We start from the raw sequence: 14,445 nt of genomic DNA on the forward strand, positions 1-14,445 counted from the left end.
TCTATTTTTATCCTGCATTAAAAAAAAAAAAAAAAGCTATCTTTGACTATTTATTCCTAGTGTCATGGTTCACCTTCAGACAAGAGTAGACACAAGCATATGATAAATACCAGAAAAAGTTATTCCAACATTTATAGGCTGCTTTTTGCCCTGGCAGACTGTAAAGTGATTTATGGGAATCATTTTCTCAGAGACAAACTGTAGATGCTGCTTTACAATGTTTGTTCTGATGTACACTACTTTTTGCAAGACTTTTAGTGGTTATATTTAAATCTGATGAGTTCTGCACCAGATGGCAAGCCTGTGAGAATGAACAATTCACACAAGGACCTTCTAAGTGTAAGGCCCCTGGCATAGCCCAGGACCCTTCAGTAACACATCTCTGAACACCTTGGAGTTTCATCTGAGTCAGGTGGGGGAAGAAGGACTTATGATACACTGGGTGGCTAAAGTCATAGTAACTGGGAGTGGCACAGTGTAGCAGAACTCTGTGTTCAGAGAGGGAGGAAGAGATTTGTTTAGTGATGCCAGGTAACATGCCCAATTTCTGTAAGTATACATGCCTCAGCACTGCTTTCCCCTACCACCCACAAAGTTCAACATACCTGGGACTGTCCCTGATGAGTTAATTAACGAATGCCCTCATTTTCAAACTCCTGTGACAGCATTTCTGCCACTCCAGTACCACAACCCACGCCAGGTTCAATAGGAAGGCTCTGATCAAAGCCAATACACCTGCCTGCTGTTCCTCCTGGGCCAGCGGCTCTGCTCCCACAGCGACCACCTGGCACGCTCTCGTTCCTCGTACTTGGTGTGGCGCAAGGAAAAGGCTTTGTCTGACAGGTCTTCCACCTGTAGGGAGACACAGGAGAGCTGTCAGTGTCAGCGTCCCTGGAACAACACCAGCCAGTGTTATACATATCAGCATTATACGTAATTCTGCAAAGGTCTACCCAACAACAAGAGAGGCAACCCAATGCATGCTTTCACTACAAAGGCACATTTATGTGCATTCAGTTTCCGAGAGCTCTGGTGTATGGGATGCTGTCATTTTAGCTCTTATTTCTTTACAAGTCTGTTGTTGATCTGAATGGATACAGAAGTTATACCCCCTCCATGCAACTAACACATTTTTCTCTGTGGTGAGCAGCAGAAAATTTAGACGACGAGTATTCCTTCGCAAATCAAGGCAGTGTTAAAAGTATGTAATAAAGACAAGCAAAAATTCCAACAGTTTCCAGAGACTGCTTTAGTTGCATGCTGGAAGGCAGCAGGATTTGCCCAGTGCTCTTTAGGCACTGAGAAATAGGTTTGAGATCACCAAGGACTTTGATAACTCCACAGAGAGGAACTCGGTGAACCTGAGGTGCCACATTCCTGCTGTGAAACCAAGCAGAAAATGGCTTCTGCTTTGAAGATACTATTTCTTACCCAGTGGTTTGCATGATCTCAAGTGCAGCTTAAACCAGTCCTATTGCAAGTACTTTACCTGCTCTAATAAAACAAGAGCCATATTTTAAGGTAAAAGATTGCACCCCAGCTTTCACTGTGAAAGTACCATCCGTGTTTCTCTGATGGCAACACACCAGAAGTTTGTTCCTTAGCCAGGGCTGGCTGAGGAGCACTTTGCTGCTCCTCTCCCTCACTCCCCTGATGGCAGGGGGAGTTCTTGGCTGGATCCCTCCAGTACAGCTCACTGTTATTTCAAAGTGCTCCAAACCATTCAAAGTTCACCTAAAGAGCTGAGGTTGGCAGGAGCATTTGAGTGCTGCAGCCATGGATTTTATGCCAGCTAGTCCCAACTCAAAAGCTGAGAAATTCTTGGAAAGAACAATTCCTGGTCATAGGAGCTGTGAAGCTGCACTGCCAGATCAATCCTAGACAAGAATTATACTAATAACTGGGGGGGGGGGGTCATGAAAATAAACTGCCTTTTTTTTTTTCTAAAGTAAAATCCTCAGTGGTGTTTTACCAGTGACACCATTTATCTTCCAACTGAGCCTACAAAATAGAAAAGCAAATGCACTTTGTTCACTGCAGTGTCAAGCAGTGCCATAGAGACCCTGGCAGTGCTCCACTTGGTGTGTTTCTGTGGAAGCCATCCCCATATCAAGTCTCTCAGCACTGAGCTGGTTCACAGCCATAAGGGGTACAATGACAAAGTATCACAACCAATCAGTGTGATCCCAAAGGCTTCATTTTGATTGGAATCAGACACAAGACCCATCTGCAGAACTGTGGCTGCCCAGGTGCTCCTCAGCCCAGCACACGACAGGAACCTTCAGACAAACAGGCTGCTTAGTTTGCTCATCTCATCACTCCTTGCTGAAGGCTCCTTCATTGCTTTTATTTATGTTAAACACAAACCACTTTGTTAGCTGCTGGTTTCCTTTCATGCAAGTGAACTTAATGGGCTTCCTCCTCTCTCTGAAATTCACCAGCTCTGCCACTTGGAGAGCATCCAAACAGGGCTACATCTCAGTTCACATTCTGTCTTTCCAAGGTCAATGATGTATAGCATGAAAGTGAGAATTTTATTAACTACAAAAGTGTTATTCCCTTGGGGGAAATTCAGGGTTTTTCTGTGCTCAGATTTCCTTTGAAGTGGAAACAAAAGATAATTTAGAAAGAAAAACTTAGGAATTTGAAAATACTTTTCTTAGCAAGTTGCCAAAACTTTTCATGCTGGGAAGAGATTTCATTTTTAACAAGTTTCCATTCAAAAATCAAAGTCCACGTTCCTCTCCAAGTGAAGAGTTTTGAAAAATACAGAAATAAGTCTTGTTTGTTTTCCATAGCTGGTGATAGCATATTTAACTACTTGTTTATTTAAAAAGAGTTCTACCCTCTTCTTTTCAACAGTACATTTTCTTATTTAAAAATTATTATCTGTTCTATGGATAAAAAATTCATTACATCAGAATAAAAGGTCCCTACTTGGTTCACTACAGCCTCTGCCACTCCCCAGCATTTCCTCCAACAACTTTAGATTAATTTAAAGTTTTGTAACTGGAGAGATTTGGTGGTTTTTCCTCACTAAGGTTAGTTTGAAAAAGGACAAAAGAAGTGTCATTCCTCAGTGCGTGGATCTGGCAGGGATGTTGAGAGAAAAGGCTGTGGGGAAGGCCTGTTTGTGAGGCATGTCTAATGATTTCACTCACAGAAAACGAAGCTTTGGATTCCCCCATGACGCTGCAACACACTGCGCAATAATGTTGAATAGCACCAGGAATATTTCTGAAAGGTTCTCAAAACAACAAAATCTGTGTTTCACTCTTTGGCTCCACAGGAAACTCTGAGTCATAGGCCATGAAAACACTTATGCAAAACTAATTGCACAAGCAACTACTCCGAAGAATTTTTCATTACTAAAACAACTGCAAAATAAACTTGAAAGTTACAACTGAGCCTTTCCAGAAGCTTTGACCTGGACGAAACAAATTAAAACCAAAACAAACAGGAAAACCTGTGCCACACCCTCCCATGCCTTAAAGCAATAACACTGCAAATTCATACATGCAAACCAGGAAACTCAAATGTTTCATTTCCAGAAAGTATTTTTAGAGCAAGTAATAGAGCAGACATAGATAGTAGATTAACTTTTGCATTGCCAATGTTGTTCTTATAAGGAAAAATTTCCAGAAACAAAAAAGCACCCATAAAAGGTAAGCTTTTTGTTCTCAAAGGCACAATGAACAGGCCTGATTCCAAGAAAGTGCTGAGTTCCCATCCTTGGAAGTGTGGCTCATGTGGAGCACAACAAATTGGGGACCTCTCCTTTATCTCTAACTTAGTAAATGCTGCATGCAGGTCTATTGCATGGATATGGGTGGTTGCATAAATGAAGAAGGCAAAGAAGACAAAGATTAAGACAACAAAGACAATGAAGATAAAGAAGAAAAAGGTTATCCAGTGGCAGAAATCCCTGACTACTGCTTGACAGAAGAACTGAAGCTTGCCTTGACTTTAGCACATGGAAGAATTACAAGAGTGTCAGCATGCGTGCAGGTAATGGTGCTGTTTCCTGATGTCTTTTCACAAGCTTACTCAGCAGCAAATGTAACTCAGCTCAAAGCTAGAGGAAGTTGAAGAATTATGATCAATCACCTTTTCTCAGTACTCTGAAAAACATCCAAACTAGTTAACACGATCCCAAAAGAAAGGGGGGAACTGGCAAAGGATGATTTACACAAACAAGACCATTAGCATTTTTGTCTGTCTGACATCTCTCCCCCTCATTCCACCCAGTGGCTGACAGATGATACAGAAGCAATGGGCCACAGCAGGAGGCAAAGCTGCTGCATTGTTAACTCAAGTAATTTCCCGGCCACAGGATGAATCATACAGGATTGAGAGTCATGCCAAACACAAATGTACTCGGTGGGCTACTGATTCAGACATTAGCCCATGAGCTTCAGAGAGAAACCCTGAAGTCCCTTCAGCAAAATACACTAAAAGCACAAGTGATCTCTATCTGAAATCTAAACAAGAAATCCACTGATTCCATGCAAGCTCCTTGAAGCCCTGAATGCAAATCACTGTTGAAATTCTTTACTCCCCCCAGACACCAGGATAAAGACAGCAATGAGCAGTAGATGCTCAAGGGACAGATTGCCCTTGCTGCCTTTATTAGTTATTCTCCAAATGGTTTAATTAAATATCCTTGCAGGAGAATTCTCCTGTGTGTGGAATTTGACCTTCTTGGTACAAAGGAAGGACAGGCATGCTTCCTGCTAGCTGGGAGGGTACCAACCCAGAAGTCAGTGGGTGGAAGTCACATAAATCTGACCACAGACTTCACAGGAATTTCTCAATTGCACTGGAAAAGGCAGGGACAGAGTAAGCTTTTCTCTTCCTTCTAACCCAAGAGTATGCTACCAGGTAAATGCAACTACGCCAGGTAAGGAGTTGAGACCATGATGCTCTCCTAAAAGAAAGGTTATGGAGCAGATAGCTACAGACCTATAAACCTCTGAGGAAGCTTGTGCCTTTGTGGAGAGCATAATTTCTACCCCAGGGGAGTGACATAATGATTTGTTTACTGAGTTTAATGTAACCTTCTGCACTGCTACCTAAATGCCATCTTTTTCTACTGCTATAGCATCTAAACCTCTGCTGTAGAGATTCTCTCAAATAGCAGCTCAAGAACAGATATTGTGGATAAAGGCAGGAATACAAGCCCTACAGTTACAACTGGTGACAGTGGCAGAGACTGGAAGAGATTAAAGACGTCCAAAGGACAGTAAAATTGACAGGTTTCTGGAAAAGAAGCCACAAAAAGACTGGAAGGACAGAAAATCAGCCTAGAGCCCAGACTTGCTGGCACATTCACCCCAAGGTTAGGAAATGCCTCAAACTCCTGATTAGGGAAGAAAGGGACCCCCAGCTGCAAAGTCCATGGACATTCCCTGAAGAAAAAGGTAGATTCTTATGTCTGGAGGAAGCAAAAACTAGCCCATGATGTGCAAACTTAGCTCAACAGGCAGGCAGGAAATGCTGATAGGTTATGTTGTTCCTGACAAAGCAGAAAAGTTTGTTCCCAACAGGACGGCTGCAGGAAAACAAATGCTGAAAAGAAAACTTGCTGGACCCACAGGCAAGATTTCTGATTACCAAAGAGCAACGTGCCATGGGAAGTGGCCTTGGAAGGAGAGGATGAGAGGGAAGGACAGCACGGGTGGCCCCAGGAGACAGTCACACTGGGACAGGCAGCATTACAGTGCTGAGGAGCAGGGAGGCAGAGCCTGACCCAAGGGACCCTTCAGGAGCACGGACTGTGCAGCAGCAAGGGGCAGAAGAGCCAGACAGACAATGAACAATATTAATGGTATACTTCCATTTCTATCTTCCACTGAAGGGACAAGACACATTTTCACAACCTGATACTTAATACTTTATTTTTGAACATTGAAACTTACTGTTTTGTATGAAGTCAGTGTTTTCAGAAAGTATGTCCCTACTTTAAATAAACCTAGTGGTTTAATTAAAATACACCTTACCTCTTCTTCATCTGTTTGAGATTTTTCTAAAGGTTGAAGTTCAACAACTCTCCAGCTAGAAATAAGACAAGGAAAATCAAATTAAGTTTAAGGTGCTGATAACAGATGGCTGAAATTTTTTTTCCTTTCCCAACAAGGTATCTAACCTTTCCTTTTCCTAACTCAGTCTTTAAGATATCCAATACAGTTTTAATAATATTTTTCAACTTAAAAGACAATAAAAAAGCAAATACATATTATGGATTTAAAATACAGAACAAGTACATTTAGCACTTCAGGCAATGTGCTACTAAGACACTGAAGTAAGCAGAGGAGATCAATTACCCTGGTTTTGAAATCTAAAGATGTTCTCTTTCTAAAACAAAGGAGAAAAAGCTCTCTAGAATCATGGATTGTAGGCCTACACTGTATGGAAAGAAATAAGCTTATTCTACTGTATTAGAATGGCTAAACTAAAAAAAAAAAAAGCTAAATTAATTTCTGTTAATTCAGAGAAAACAGTTTACTACTTTCTTATGAACACACAAAAAAAAGACAGCAGTCTCCAAAAACCAGTTCAGAGCTTGTCAGCCTTAGGATATATTAAAGGCCATAACTACAACTAAGATGGTATAAATCCATTTCTATTTTTAGCCAGTCTGTGCATCTGCCACACCCCTGTGTACATCAGACTATTTCTCTTGTGCTATCAGCTGTCCAGTCTTCCCACCACTTTGGTCACATGAACTGAAATGCACAGATAAAAACCCAAGTGCATGAAAAGATCATCTTTAATACCATAACATTTTCTAACTCCATGTAAATTATATTCTTAGTTAATGTTCTCATGTTCATTTTCATGTCTCTGCAATTCAAGGGGTTGTGAACAAACCTTGGAGTAAGGATTTCTTTGTACTGTAGTTTCTCCAGCTTTGATGGTGCCACCAGTGACATGGGAATAACAATGTTGTCTATATCATAGGAGCTCTCACTTCTCAACCTCCTCCTGGAGTTATGCTGAATAATAAAATCAACACAAGAGGATCAGCTCAAATCACAGGAAACACATTTTAGCAGAGAAACATTAGAACTTCACAAGGAGAAAGCCTGAACTTTAATGGAAATAGACTATTCTAAAGTGCTCATTTATGTGTTCTTTGATGATGATTGATTCCAGGGAATAAAGGAGTATGTGTTGTCTAAACTGTGTGGCATGCACATTTAAACTCAACTCTGCATTAAAACATGACAACTCGCAGAGCACCAGTAGGTTTAGCAAAACCATGGGACCTGAATCTGAGTATCACTGTGAACTTCCCATTAATTCCAGTAAAACAGTGTGTTTCTGTACACTGAGGCAGAGTTCTGCTGCTCCTCAGTAAATTATATACCAGGGACTCCACCTGTATTTCTGCACAAAGGGTTTTAAATAGGGAAACTGAGAGTTGACAAATTTTGGGACTCTGGTTGCACCATGAGACCATTTTATATAGCTGCACCAAGAAAAAAGGGTCCTAAGTGCCCTAGTGTAAAACTGGGAACATAAATTAGAGTGTATTTAATGAAATTTGGGGGGGGGGAAAGACACAATGTCAATAAATCAAATTTACACTCCAGTTAGATGATCTGCAATATTCTTTTATAAACAAGTACACATACTCAATCTGGAATAAATTGTTAAGGTAATCCACTTAATTCACTGTAAAAATGCTCTGTACTGTGACATGACACTAAATCAGATGTAAAAGGCACGTGCCTTTGGACTATTAATTTGCACAGCTCTCTGTTGATATTTCAGCTGAGACAGTGACACATTTTTGGTTTACCTGTGATGAAGTGCTGTGAGAGGGCCGAGACATGGCACTGACACTGCTGGAGGGAGTAAAGCTGTTGTGGGACTCGGGCTCTGCATGTTGGAAGGAGAATGCCTCAAACCGAGCGCTACTTTCGCCTGTCATAAAAACAGCAATAAATGAGACATACTGGCTGCTGGCTATTAGACTGCAGAAATTTTTCCACACAGTAACAGTGAAGTCATTTCTAGAAGCCCACAGTGAGCCACTTACAATTTACTGGATACTAAAAAAAGCCATCTAAATAAAAGCTTGCTATTCATCCTGTCATTGTTGTTCCACAAAACTCATCCCTTTTATTCTACGAAGGATTTCTTCTAATGGAAACAGCCTCATATGGACAAATCCTGACTCTTTTTCTCAGGAGCTGTCATAGACTACACACAGAGCAAATACAATCTGACTTAGATTCCCCCTGTTCCCCAGCAGCAGTTGGGGTGCATCTCACAAGTTCTCCCTTACTGTTTCTTCCTTAATAAATGATAAAACTGGCAGCAAGGGTAACAAATAAAATCAGTTTAAATCTCCAACCCAATTAGCAGTTTCTTCTGATTCACTGCTCCAGACAAATTGTAATTCCTGTTTACTCCCATTCAGTCCCAGTATAAGCAACATTTAGAGGGATTCAAAATTTAACCACCTGTTCCACTTTCCCTCTACCTAATTTCCAGTAAGAAAGGAGAACTCAGACTTAATACACCAATGAACAAAAAAAAATAGTACAATCCAACATGGAAAAAGAGGTAAGACTGATCCTAAAGACTGTATTGCACAGGCTGGGTCAAGGTAATGAACTACCATCTCCCAGGCAGCTCTGCAACTCCCTGGCACACAGCTTTTATTTTTGGCCTTGTTCATTAGGCTGACCTTCCTCATGGATAATTTCTCCTAGACAGAGCCCAAATTAGGAATAAATATGTAGTACTACACCCATAGCACTAATAAGCTAGAACTTGTGCTTCTACTCATGAATGCACCACAGAACAGTTTTCTGGCACTGGGATGATCCTCATGATAAAATACTGCTTTTTTGGTTCCATTTATAAAAAAACCTAAATACTATTGTCAGAAGACTAATGGTAACTTCAAAAGATTTATAGCAAGATGTTTTCTCTCTCATTAGTGCTCTCAAGTAACTCCAGCTGTTGATCTCAGCGTTCATGACTACACTTTGGGAAACTGAGAAACACTGTGTCAGCATCCACCTCTTGGGGACCAGCAAGTGGAGCAGGTGGCATGGGAAACAGGACCACTGGTGGAGAAAGGGGAGAGGGCACAGCACCCCCTTGGAGACAGGCACAGAGGGCAAGAGAAGGCTGTACAGCAAAGCTAGGGCTGTACTGCCCCAGGGGAAGGATTCAAAGGACAGCCCTCACCGAAATCCAAAGCAGTTTTCAGTGTGCCCCCACACAGCTTTTATTCTCTCCTAAGACTTTCTAATTATTAGGGTGGTCTTGCTTTGGGGCTGTGGATTGCGGGTTTTGGGGTTTGTTTTAATTCTAGATCATAATTTTTTATTAATTCATCTCTGCAGTAACTCCTGTATCTCCAATTCTAGTGAAAGATTACAGTTTTGCCTGGATATGCACCACCAGTTAATTTTTCCACAATGTTAACTGATCATTTATACCTTTTCATTTTTTCCTAAGGGAAATTTTAAACTAATATGCTCTTGCTCAGCAACTTACTTTCTTCAATTGTCTTGTGAAGAATTTTGCCAAAGGTTTTCCAGAAGTTACATAAATGAATCTGTAACAGAATCTGTTAGGCTTTACATTCTAACAGCCTGGAGAGGTAAGATGCCATTTATCTTTACAGTGGTATGCTAAATTTTGTATCCCTACATTATCACATTATTCTACAGAACTTTTAGGGCACTTCCTATTAATTTACCAAGTGCTGAAGTAGAGATTCAGTGGCTTAAAATAGAACAGTAACAGGGGTAAAAACACAGTAAGAACTGGCTATCCACAAGTCCTCTTAAAGTCTGGAAGGTATCCAGAACCACAAACTACAGTACACAACAAATGAAATATAGTAGAGAAAGATGCCAGGAATAGTAAATGTTTCATTGGGCACATGACTTAACAGAAAACTTTGCAATGTTTGCTTCATTGACTACTATTAAAAAAAACCCCTTTTGTACTAAAAATGACACCCAGTATTAGAAGAACACAGTTGAACTGCTGAGCAGTTTCCTTTAAGAGCACTCCAAAAATAAAATACAGCAGCTTGGCTCATTCTGTGTGTACACTTAAGAAGAAAGATGATTACTATGCTTTAAAATAGCAAATTATTTTCGTGGTGTTCTAGGTCTGTTTCTTCATAAGTTTCACAACAGTATCCTTTTTGGAGACAACTTTTAATTCTCAGAGCCCAGTGATATTCATCCAGTACATACTTTAGAAGATGTAATAGCCTCTTGCAGTGCTTTTTTTCTCTTACCTACTGCTGTCTCACTTAGATGCCTTTTCTTTCTTCCTTCTGACAGCTGCTCAGGTGTTCCTAACACCAACTGAGATTTGGAATTAGACAAACAGCCAGTGCTCCACTGTTTGACAGAAGCATGTGGATTGTAGTCTGTAACAGAAAAAGCAGGTATCAAGTTGAGAAATTACTTTTCATTGGTACAATTTACAGGAAATCTCAACTGCTGAACTATTTACAATAGCCCCAAACTTCTGATAGGAATCCAAATAATAACAGGACTGCAGTCAGGCACCTGGTCCAAACTCCCCACACTTGTAGTATCCTCCTACAGCTCTGGTGGGATCATCTCAATGCAATTAGGGAGAACCTGACACTGTGCTCTGAGAAGAGATTCCTCTTCCACCTAAAGCCATATTTAGTTACCTTCTCTGATAACCTGCTTTGTGACAAGTTTATAAACCTCTTCATGGCAGAAAATACTGACAAATGAATGAAAAACAGCCTTGCAAATGCTAAAACATTTTGCTTTACATACCATTGTCAGCAGATACTTTAAACTCTCCTCCCAAAGATGAGGTATCAGCAGGTTCTCCTTTGATGTCATCCTTCCTTAATAATGTTTCAAAGTATATGTGAAGAGGAATATCTAATAAAAAAACAGAAACCCAAAGGAACAGTGTCTGTATTAGAAAGATGGCAACCTCTGAGCAAATGAATTATGCATCATCACTAGAGCACTGATTCACCCATCACATTCAACATAATCTGTGAGCACTATTGCTAAGGACTGAAACAGGCTCTGGAGGGTATTGAGTGAGAATAAGACTGGGGTCTTCCCTGTTGACCAGTTCCTGCACAAAACCCAGCAGAGCAGCGAGCACGCAGTGCACTTCTGCAATGTGAAGAGGCTTTGGTTCAGCCTTTTGGGTACAAGTCATTAATGCTTTTGGAATTTGTTACTGCTGGGAGCCTATAGGTATTCTAAAGGTACATTCCCTCTCTGTCTCCCTGGAAAGGTCTACAGCAGGGCAATGCAATTCATTTTCTGATAGGAGTTCTGATGCAGAATTAGCCTGCAAAACATTTCAAGTGGTAAGGAATCTACCCTCTGCTGTAAGGCAGGGAGGCTTAAAAAAAACTACCTCTCTGAAAAGCCTTTCTGGAAAAAAAATACAAGAATGAAGGGAAATTTAATTGAAAAAAGTGTCAGTGTAAGAAGTAGGATTGACAGCTAGCACATTCAGAATGAGAAGAGGACTGTGGGCAGGCCCAAGGGTGGGCATTAAACTACATATATTTATGCACAGTTATAGCCTCATGTGCCTTCAGGACAAAAACTTTCAACATATTTTGCTAAATAAAAAGAACCATTTTCTTTTCAATTTGATATGGATCTAACTTGATTGCTTTATCTCAACACCCCAAGGTTTTTGCTGTGTTTCCTACTCTGCTTCCAAGTTAAACAAAGAAGGTCTGAAAGGTGTGTTAGTCACAACATTTAAGTAACGAGAGAACCAAAACATTCCTCCAATTTTGCTGATTTTTTTTTAGTGGGGTTTTTTGTTGGTTTTTTGTTTGTTTGCTTGCTTTTTGTTGTTGTTTTTGTTTGGTTGGTTTGGCTTTTTTTGTTTTGTTTTGTTTTTTTGGCCTGGGAAACCACCTGGGTGACCCAGATTTTTTATCATGTCTTCCTGTATCTTCATTGAAAGGGCAAGAGTGCTCGTTTCAATCAATCCACAGCCTAGGTGCAGAAATACCAGAAACCCAAACTTCCTAGATACAAACTACAATTTTCCAGTTAACTAGGTGCAAGTTGAAGGAGGTGCTGTTATGTTAAAGCAATACTGCAACCACTGACTATGTTTAGTCAAGATCCTTGGTAATTTGAAAACTGTGAAAGAAAGACTTAGACATAGGGACAATTATGCTTCCAAAACAGAGTACACTAGTGAGCCAGTCCCACTGCACTATTCACTAGATTGTCTGCAAATTATGGTTCACCTTTAAAGATGAAAAACCAAGGTGAGAGAACTAGATCTGAATCTTGGAGTTGAATCCCTTTTTGCACACACACACATGCAAAAAAAAAAAAATCAAACTCCCAGAATTTCAAAATGAAACAATGTATTTTTAACATCTAGAGAAAATGAATGCAAAACTCTTTTCTTTTACTCTGCTGACAATTTTTATATATAAAGATGTAGGCACAGCACAAGAATATTTTAAGAGAATTTATTGCTCTGGAAGGGGATAACCAAGAAAGCTGCAAAGAAAACATGAAATGGAAGTAGGCTACAACTTGGAAAATTTCTACCATGCATTTATTCACAATAATTCTTTCACATGAAAGAAAATGTCAAATAGACTAGTCTTCATGAGGAGCTAGAGACAGCAAAGTGCACAAAGTAAAGCATGAATCTAGCTCCCCCAAATGTGAGGACTGCATTTGAACAGGAGATAGCAGGCCTAGTACTTCTTCCCTGTCCCAACTATTATTACCAAAGCTCCTGGAAAAGAGAACAAATATTCCTTAAGAAATATGCTCTTGATACTGGAATGAAGCTAAAAACATTTTTTCCTCCTCCATCCTGGCAAAGTGTCCAACAGTAGCCACAGCACAGTCCAAAGCTTTTTCGGATTTTTATGATGACAAAGGGTTTTTTGAGAAAACAAAAGCTCCATGTTCTTGTTACACACCCCAGGCTCCTTTACCAGGGAGGTAAGAATGAACACAAGGGGCACAGACCTTCCTTGAACAGATGTCTAAACTCCTGGGGTCCAGCTGTGCTGCCAGAGTCACAGGGGAAGTGACAGTGTGTGTAAAAGAAGAAAGATTTAGGTGGTGTTTTTCTGTTCAAACGGAGTTCTGTTGACTGGGATGTTTGCTGTTGCACTCTTGTGGTGAGCGTTCCATTTCTCCTATCTGCTCCTACAACAATCTCCTCTTTAATCCATGCACGGGATGCAAACTGCCAGAGCTGAGGCTTCCTCTGGATTCCATGTCCACACTTGGGTCTTCTCTACAGGCCAGTGACAAGCTCTCCAAAACCAAGCCTTAATTAATTCCTGATTTCCTAACACAAGGCTGCAGTGTCTACACTGTATTTCTGGGGTTTGATTAAAGATTCAAACAGTTCCACGGAATTCCCAGCTCCATCTCCAGAATTGTTCTGTGGCAAAAAAGCTCCCTAGAGCAGTGTAATTCCTGTACTGGTCAGTAACTATCTGGAAATAGGTTTTTCCTAAAACTAAAAAATCCCACAAAAATTCAATCCCTTCTGCTGCATTTAGGCTGCTATTTTGAAGTCCCAAGTACTGCCAAGTTGCACCTGCACTCATTTCAGGGCTGAGTCAGAGACAACATCCTCTATATTACTGTCCAAAAAGACTAAAAGATCAGATGACAAGAAACCATAAAACTTCCAAGATAATCAAAAAGGCTGACTATCCCAAAAATAATTAGAAAACCTAAAGAAAGTTTTTTAGACCTAGTCCAAAGGGCCTGAACACAAAGAAAGTTGCTTATGAAAACAACACAACCATGGTATTGTGCTGGCAAAAGCACCATCTTTAAAAGACTGACCCTGACTCAATTAGACACACCATGAAACACCCAAGCACACCTTTTTTCGTGACCAGTCTTTCAAGGCTTTAACACACTGTTGGTAATGAGAAATCTAGAAGGTGTGTTTTTCGAAAGTCAGGATCAAGTCAAGATTTTCATTTAGTCTAAACTCATGTATTTTGACAGTGTGAAGTTTTCTGTTAAGAGAACTAAGTCCTAAAAATCACTGAAAAGACAAGTTAGTCCACAACCTGTAAGCACAAGCACTCTGTTAAGTCATGGCATTACTTACCTGAAGGGAATGATAAGACTGGATGGAAGGAAGAGTCCAGCTCTTGCACATAATCGAGGATTTTAGATTCTGTGCTGTATTCACTGCTGCTGAAAGTGGAGGCTGGCACCACACATGGCAACTGAGTTTTATATGGAAAGGAGGCATCTCTAGATGGAAAAGTCTGCAAGAATACACAGAAACAAAGGTTAACTTTTCCTTTACTCGTGTCCTTCAAATTAGACCAGAAGAGCGAAAAAACCCAACAAATCAACAACTCAGTGAGTGACACACTTTTATATGTGAATGGAAAGAATATTCTAACAATCTCCAGATAATCTAAATATG

The 14,445-nt window shown here is 40.4% G+C and overlaps 1 protein-coding gene across 7 annotated transcripts in view; it reads right to left on the minus strand.

The window, feature by feature from the left end:
* The window catches only part of KANSL1L (KAT8 regulatory NSL complex subunit 1 like), a 63,072-nt gene that overhangs the window by 3,252 nt on the left and 45,375 nt on the right, over positions 1–14,445 (minus strand). For all 7 annotated transcript variants that reach the window (XR_005257641.1, XM_038143449.1, XM_038143447.1 and 4 more), the window contains 7 exons: positions 14,119–14,281; positions 10,797–10,907; positions 10,277–10,411; positions 7,805–7,929; positions 6,871–6,995; positions 6,000–6,054; positions 740–852 (listed from right to left, as the gene is read on the minus strand). Coding sequence is in view for 6 of the 7 variants with exons in the window: in XM_038143449.1 (XP_037999377.1) it covers positions 740–852; positions 6,000–6,054; positions 6,871–6,995; positions 7,805–7,929; positions 10,277–10,411; positions 10,797–10,907; positions 14,119–14,281 (827 nt within the window). In the remaining variant the exon portion in view is untranslated. The remainder of the gene's footprint in view (positions 1–739; positions 853–5,999; positions 6,055–6,870; positions 6,996–7,804; positions 7,930–10,276; positions 10,412–10,796; positions 10,908–14,118; positions 14,282–14,445) is intronic.

This window comes from Motacilla alba, chromosome 7 (assembly GCF_015832195.1).
Source record: "Motacilla alba alba isolate MOTALB_02 chromosome 7, Motacilla_alba_V1.0_pri, whole genome shotgun sequence".
Lineage (NCBI taxonomy): Eukaryota > Metazoa > Chordata > Aves > Passeriformes > Motacillidae > Motacilla > Motacilla alba.